This window comes from Juglans regia, chromosome 1 (assembly GCF_001411555.2).
Source record: "Juglans regia cultivar Chandler chromosome 1, Walnut 2.0, whole genome shotgun sequence".
NCBI lineage: Eukaryota > Viridiplantae > Streptophyta > Magnoliopsida > Fagales > Juglandaceae > Juglans > Juglans regia.
In genome coordinates, this window is record NC_049901.1 from 23,680,661 (window position 1) to 23,689,180 (window position 8,520).

Sequence of the window (8,520 nt, forward strand, 5' to 3'; positions counted from 1 at the left end):
TCTAAACATCAACCCAACACGTCATGTCCAACCAATCAGCTCACTTTCATAACTCGTTACGACATTGACAACCCACAATTGTCGCAACCCAACACAACCCTCCATAACACAAGTCCAACAATCAACATTAACTCAAATTGTAACACTAACAATTACAAAACCGCTACACCATACAGTCTAAATAATCATATTTATCCACCCAAACGATCATTTATTAATTCCAATAGTAACTTAAACATGCACCACAACCAACATCAAACCCAAAACACTAATATTTAAACCTGAAATAGCCAACAAATCCTTGCATAAACTAATCAAACAAACAACTCCATCATCCAATCCGACCGACCCCTTTACTCCTTAGACTCAGTCCAACACAACCAACTAATTCACAGTAAATATGAATTAGTACAAAAATACATTTAAATCTCAAAGTTCTTTGGGAGAATACTTATAGCACTAAAATATAATTTCGAAGGATCACGGAGGTACTAGAAGTGGCAGCACAACCACACAACAATGTATTTTGAACTAAAGCCATGGGTCTCGAAAGCTCAACTTTTGAATGGGGACAAACAAAGACTAGGGATGGCTAGGGAAGGGCTTAGGGGTGTTAATGAAACTACTGGTGGTGGTGGCTAGTCGTGGGTGGCGGCGAGGGTGACAGTTGGAGACTAAAACACCCAAATTGGAAATAGGGATGGAGGGGCTTCAAGGGTGGCAGATTAGAGCCGAGGAAGAGTGGTTTAGGTAGCTAAAGGGTCAACGGTGGGATGGTGAAGAGTTGGCGGCGAACGACAAAGACACAATGGCGCGAGAGCAAAATGAAGTCGCGGCTTGAAGTCATGCGTGTGGGAGATTGGTGGCATGTGAGGGGCTGAAAACATAGGGGGGTGGTCGCCGACCATTGGGGAGGAGAATGGGAGGGGAGGTGATGGCAACGGGTGGCACACGACGACGCTATGGGTGGACGAAGCAAACGAACGGGAGAGAGGGGAGGGGATCATGTGCGGGAAGAAAAGGCAAGGGAAAAAGAAAGGAGAAAAGAAAAGAAGGAAGAAGAAAAAGTGGAGGAAAAGAAAAAGGGAAAAATAGAAAATGAGTGAAAGAAATGAGGTCCAGTCCACACAACTTGGGTCACAAAATTGATCCGACGAAAAGAATTTCAAAATAGTAAGCTGAATAAAATAATATAAACGTTGATACTAGTTATAATAAAATAATAATAAAAATCCAACAATACATTAATTTTAAGGTAAAGAGCAATTTAAAAGCAAAACAATAATTAATACTAAGAAAGCACATCATAATTAATTTCACAACTTAAAAATCATAAAATAAATCCAATGAAAGATCCAATAAATTTAAAACAAGAGAACCAATATTTAAATTAATTAAAAATAATCCTTCAATTAAAATACACTAAAATATGGGGTATCACAGAATCAATGGAACGACACTCTAAGCAATTGACAAATTTAGAGATGCAAGAAACCCTAGAATATTGAAATCCTATGTGATGCAAATTTCAGCCAAACCAAAACCCTAAAAGTTTCGGCAATCCTAAAATTAAATTTAAATATGCAAGAATTAAATGATAGAATCAGACTTGATTGGAAACTTTTCTATGAATACCAAATGATATGAACCTGTGGGAATGAAATCTCTTGAACCCACAATCAATTTGAAAACTTACCCAAGAAAGCCAAAATAGAGCCAATAAAAAATTTAGACTTGTTGAGGAACTCACCTCAAGAACCTAGATTATATGAAAATAAAGACCCGTTGAAGAACCTGTCTCAAGAACCTAAATTATAAGGAAGAGCACTATAAAAGTTTTGATTTACCTTTGACAAGTTCAAAAGTTCATTCAAGAACAAGAGGAGATAAACTCAACTCACAATAAATAAAATCATCAAATTTCATACAAAAACTCACGAATAGTGTCACAGCTACAGTAACTTATATATCCCTTCCCCTAAATAAAATAAACCCTAGGCCAAAAATAAGGCCCCCTTGTTCCCAAAATACCCTTGGGCGAAATCCAAGGCCTTCCTAAAAGAAACCCTAGTTGAAAATTAAAACAATCCCTGAACTGCCCTTAAAACTTCTCTTGAAACCCTAGTTCATAAAACATAAAATATATGTGGGCCAAACATCCTTAAGCCCAATTATTCTAAACTAATAAAATAAATCATTTAAATGATTTAAACAAATTGAAAACCTTCAATAACAATAGTCCCAAACAATAACTCTAACTTATGTCTTCCACATCTTGTATCAAGTAGATCAAAATTGGTTATTCTTCTTTAAAGCCCATCTTGTGTGTTGGACTCTTGCTAGCTTCATCCAAAGTGGATTGTACCAATCCTTGCATTGCTTCCTTGATCTTCTTAGCTCTTGATCTTATAGTTGGCTCATCTGGAACTTGCAAAAGATCTTTAAGACTAGGTCCATGTTGGTGCCCATCATTGACTCAAGCACAAACGTATCTTGGACCCTTTCCCTATGGTCGCCAGGGCTCCCGCCGCTAACTCTACCGGATCGGCCCCATCACTCCCTTCCCTCCACTATTCCAAGGATAACCTACCACCTTCCTAGGGAGTTGAGTAGTCCCCATCACAGCCAAAAGAAGAGGGAGAAGGGGAAGGAATAGAGACCCTCTCTTGATCTGTTCGTGGGGTTTCACCCCCTGAGATGGTCACTGGTAGGAACTTGGCTTAGAATCTTGCCCACCACAGGTTTCAACGCTGTCGTCGCCTTCAACGTTGGTTTGAGTGCCCCCATGTTGAGGGTCAACAACTTCAGGCATGGCCATCCCAAACATGCCCCTAGAAAATGCGTCATAAATGTCTGCAAAAATCTCTTCGACATTAGAAATCAAAGCCGAGAAAAGAAGGGAAGGGAACTTGAAAAGGGGAGTACCCACTAAGCCAGACTTCTTAGAGGGCAAGTCAAAGTCGAAGGCTGTCGGTAGGTCAGCAAGGGCTTGCCCCATGAGCCCATTAAGGTCTTCAAGACTTGGTGATGTCGGCGACGACACCCTCACAGGAGAGGCTTTGGGTGCCTCACTCCTAACAACAAAGTCAGAACTAGAAGCCACAACCTCTCTTGATTCCACTTCCACCTCCATAGTGGGTTCTACAGTTCACCCTCGCCGCCCTCATTACGATGAGGGCATTTTTGGGGAAGCTTAGCAAACAGAGAAAAATGCCTCTTCGTCGGAGGTGTCACTGCCTTAAATTTACACCCCTTAACGTGGGCACGATCAAGCACCATGAGGAACCTGTCAATATTAGCGGCAGACAGGAGTTGCTCAGTCCCCAGGCCACCATTATTTTCTTTAGCCCAGTCGAGGACTATATCAACATGAGATTGTTCTTTATCAGTCAGCTCTAGCAAGAGACTTTTCTCTTCAGGGACATTGCCCCAATTCGCATGAATGGAGAAATCTCGAATGTGCCTTTCGGAGGCGGGAAATTCACAACCTCAACGAGAAAGAAAGAAAAATTTTCGTTGTCATTGTTTGGCATTAGAGTGGGGGGGCTCAAATGCCGCCAAGCGTTGTGAATGAACACGAAAGCTACAAATGTTACATGGCAATCCCTTTACAGAATAGAAAGACAGGAACCCCTTAGTGGTCAAATCTAGGTACGTCTCTCCTAAGGGCTCCAAGGTCATGCAGAACACTACGCATGAGCATAGTAGAACACGCCACGCATGTGAATGAAGTTGAGCGGGAGCCAACGTTAGAAAGTCCAAGACGTCGTGGACTGGGCGAATGAAAGGAAATCGCAAGCCGTGTTCTAGGCACAAACCGGGAGGGCAACTCATCCCGCTTACCGTTATCGACGCATCCTCTCTTCGAGATGCAGAGCTCCACAGAATTTGGGATGCGATAGGTGAACCTCAACTTCGTTAGGTCCCACTTAGTATGCATGGACTGCCAAGTGAATCCTTCAAAGAATGGAGCGGCTCGATTTTTGGAAGATTCCGTGGCAGCTTGGGAGGAGGCCCTCGCCAAAGTCTAGGTCGAAGGCTGGTCATCGAAGGCTGGTTAAGTGTGCGTGAGGAGCCGCGATTAGCCATGAGAGAGGATGTGAGAAATGAAAAAGAAGAGACGCAGCAGAAGGTGAGAGAGAATGTGAAAATGCAAGAAGAGATGCAGCATGGATGGGAGAGAGAAGATGAATCAAGAAAAGGAAAGAGGGGAAGGGGTAATGATGAGAAGGTTCTTTGGAAGCCAAACGGGTGACAACGCTGACGCTTACCATTCTTTCGAATGAGAGAGAATAAAAGTGCGCCAACAATTACGTGGGCCACACTTTTAGGGTACAACGATAAGTTTTGACCCACACCTTAGTTAACATGGATCCTCAGCGAGGTAGAAGGAAAGGAAGTCTATGTGGCCGCTTACGTGCCCCAAGCCAGTAGGGTAAGGTGCCTTCATGAGAATTAAAAGGATATAAAATAAATTAATTTCCTTTGTGCCAGCACATAAAAAATTAGCAGAGTAAATGGAATGGATATTTAGGTACCTTGGTTATAAGCCCTCGACTAGAGGACTAATTCAGTCTATGGGCCTAAGACTGGAGAACTCATTATTCAAGAGCTCACGTGACCCATGGGCCTAACCGTGTGATATGATAACGCCGATATATCAGGATGATTATGTCATCCACTTATTAGGGGATAACTGGTGCTTATCCACGTCCTCTACAATACCCTTCTATAAATCCTTGAGTTTTCATCTCTCAAAATGCTGTTTGAGTGAAGAAAAGAGCTGGTTTGGCTCCATCATATCTCATTCCTCTTTTCTTCCCTGCCCCTTCAACGCTCCTCACTGGGATTATTTCATATCTCATATCTTAGACCATTAATTTCACTTCATTTCTCTATTATTATATATATATATAAATATATATATTATTTTATTTTATTTTGTGTTCGTGTATTGCTGTGGCACCTACAACGAAGTTTTTGTTTGAACACTCCAAGCCTTATGGTTTGATCGTATCCTTCAATTTTTATTAGCATATTTTTTTTAAAAAAAATAAGGTTGAGAGTAACACAAGTAAAATAAGTGAGAGAGAAAGAGAGGTTTCTTGCTTTGCTTGAGAAGTCTACGCGAAGGAATAGGATTGTGGTTGGATGCTAACTTATGGATTTTTTTTTTCTATTTTGGTTTTGTTTTATTCTGAATTTTATACTTTAGCTTTATGTACACTCTAGGACGACATTGAACCTAAATCCCAATAACAATGTGCCTCTTTCTTTCTCTCTCACGCACGCACACATTGGTTGCCCCATCGCCACTCAAACCCTTTTCCCAACTTTTGGTTTTCTCTTAATTAAAACTTAAACCCGTTTTAACAAATTATATCATACTAAAAAGGACCCAAAACTACTTTTATTCTTCTACAAGTTTTTGGACATTTATAATATATGCAAGCAAAACCAAACTTAAGATCGAAGCAACTTCTTTTTTTTCTTTTCAACGTCTTAATTTTCAACTTGCTATATTTCTAAAGATGTCTTTCCTGTTTTGATTCACGCTAGCTACCTTTCTTTCTTTCTCTAGTAACTAAGATGAACGAGTGATCTGCCAAGAAATCATGTATTCAATATCATGCAGAGTAAAGGACAAAAAGTAGAGGAAGAATATATATCCCTGGCAAGCGTTAGACGAGACGATCTAGTTGCTTTATATTCCTTTTTTCTTCCTTTCAATTATCCGGTCTGATCTCTCCATTATTCTTAGGGGGAGAAACCAAGAACGAAAGACGTACTTCCAGTGTGGAATGGGCATAAGATCAGAGAAACTAGGAAATGACTCAATGCAATGAACATGCCGACAACCAAGCATTAATCATCACAAAGGCCGACAAAGATGATCATTATCCGATTAGAACTTGTCGCATGTGTGGTTATCAGTTCAAATGCAGAGATCATATGCAGGTCCTAAAATTTGTATAAATTCTCATTTTAAATCTCTTCGATCTCTTTCTTTGTTTTGTTCTTTTTTATAGAAATAATAATATTGTTTATGCGTTCTACCATCTTTCCTTTGGTGTTAAAAAATAACGTACGATGAAAATAACATGCAACGTACAGGCTGGACTTCAAGATTTGCCGGGGCTACCTTCGGGTGTGAAGTTCGATCCAACTGATCAAGAAATTCTTGAACATTTAGAGAGCAAGGTTCAATCCGATGCTCGTAAGGTTCACCCTCTTATTGACGAGTTCATCCCTACAATTGAAGGAGAGAATGGAATTTGTTACACCCACCCAGAGAAGTTGCCAGGTGAATTCTAATTAAAGAGCGCCCAATTTCATGGTCTTTTCTTTTCTAAAATAATTTAGGTCTAGAATGCTAAGCATGCATGATGGTCTGCAAAAAATAATTTGTGATCTGCCCAAGCAAAAATAAGAGCAAAAAATCCGCGGTTCTCTACCAATTTCATGGTTTTTGTTTTTCAGATTTTTGTAGCTCGTTGTTTTTTCTGAAACATCAGAAATTGTATTCGACTAGCAAAATAATTCATATTATACAAGCTGTCTTTCAGTTAACTCAAGTTGGACTAGTGATTTGCACGTATTCCATCTTCAACGGTGAAGTACAATTTCTTGAAATCCAACCAATCAAGTTTTTACAGAAAAAAAGCAAACAAACATGGAAGTACGTATACAACTACTGTACGTAGAGATTTCCTGTTTTGTTTGTCTCTTAGAATGTTGAGTACTAGAATCTGAAAAGAAAAACTAATATTTTGGGATGCACCTGTATTAATTTCTCTCAATATATCTTAAGATATATACATCCGGGAAACCCAATCTAGTCGAAATGTTAATCCGTCTTAATTTCATGTGCAACCACCTTTTAGAATGAAAAATAAAAAACACTTCAACTACCCTTTATAGCTAGCTAACAAGAAAACTAATTATTTGTGGCCAGTTATTTCTTACGAAAATGATTATTTTCTACTAAAATGAGTTTATTTTCGTCGTAAATAATTATTCTCGTCGTAAATAATTGGTCACAAATGCTCATTTTTCTTATAGCTAGCGTGCAATGGTAGAGCCAAAATTCCACTTCGGTGTGCTCAACTTTATTATATAACTTTGTGAAAGCTAGGTTTATTATGCTATGTCTACTAGCAAAAAAATTATTTAAGGTCTAAGTTAATTTTTATGTTTTTAAGGAGAGATTTAGATATATAGTGAGTTGAGACGAGATAAATTGAGATGAAAGTTGAATAAAATACTGTTAGTATATTATTTTTTTAATATTATTATTGTTTTGAGATTTGAAAATTTTAAATTATTTATTATATTTTGTACGAAAATTTGAAAAAATTATAATAATTAAATGAGATGAATTGAAATGATTTGGGAAGATTTCTTAATCCAAACCGGGCAGATAACTTTTGGGAGTCAGAGGAGTTATATGTTCTGGGGTCAATTAATGGTGCTTATATTTTTCCTAATTAATTTATTCTACTTGTTTTTCTTTTCCTTTGATTCGGGGCCGCGTGGCTTCAACAAGACATCTATAAAGTTAACTGAAGATAATTGGGAGTTCCAGTTGGTTGTAGTACTACTTAGCTAGGTTTCACGTTTATTAATTGTTTTTGAACACAAGATTAATGTGTACAATATATATTCTCGATCCATTGATGCTATCCCTACTAATATATAATGCAGGAGTTAGCAAAGATGGCCTAGTCCGTCACTTCTTTCACCGGCCGTCGAAAGCATACACGACGGGGACTCGAAAACGTAGAAAGGTGCAAACTGACATAGAAGGTGGTGAGACGAGGTGGCATAAAACAGGAAAGACAAGGCCAATCTTGGACAGTTGCAAGGTGAAAGGTTATAAGAAGATACTTGTACTCTACACCAACTATGGAAAGAAAAGAAAGCCTGAGAAAACGAGTTGGGTAATGCATCAGTACCACCTTGGAAATAATGAAGAAGAGAAAGATGGAGAGTTAGTGGTGTCAAAAGTTTTCTACCAAACCCAGCCAAGACAGTGCGGTTCATTGATCAGTAAGGACGACTCATCAGTTTCTTCAAAATCAAAGGGACAAAATAATGCACACCAAGGTGGTACAGCTGGTTTTAGAAAAAATGCACTCTTTGAGTTCTATAATTCTTCTTTGATATCCTTTGATCAGGGCAGCAAAACTAGGGCTAGCACTCCTCAACTACTTTCTCATTTTCCAGTCAATGATGTATCTTCTTTTATTTCTTGAAGGAAATGAATAAAAAATAACTTTATAGAGTTATAATAATTTAATGTGCATGATATGTATATTTTCGAGGGATATATATATATATATATATATATATATATATATGAAGGTGGCAGCTGGGGAATTAGGATGATTCACTACAACATAATTTGCCTTTTGTGACAGAAGAAACCGTCACCACGACCGTCACCTAATATGCGTCATAGAAAATAATTGGTGACGGTTTACTGTTCAGAAAAATAAATCGAACGTTCAATTGGACGTC

At 38.6% G+C, this 8,520-nt stretch overlaps 1 protein-coding gene across 1 annotated transcript; it reads left to right on the top strand.

Moving 5' to 3' along the window:
• Positions 1–5,684: 5,684 nt before the first annotated feature.
• LOC108996692 (NAC domain-containing protein 73-like) lies at positions 5,685–8,294 on the top strand. Its single transcript, XM_018972717.2, has 3 exons — positions 5,685–5,958; positions 6,115–6,304; positions 7,705–8,294. The coding sequence occupies exons 1-3, from the start codon at positions 5,830–5,832 to the stop codon at positions 8,253–8,255; spliced, it is 870 nt and encodes a 289-aa protein (XP_018828262.1). The 5' UTR covers positions 5,685–5,829; the 3' UTR covers positions 8,256–8,294.
• The last annotated feature ends 226 nt before the right edge of the window (positions 8,295–8,520 follow it).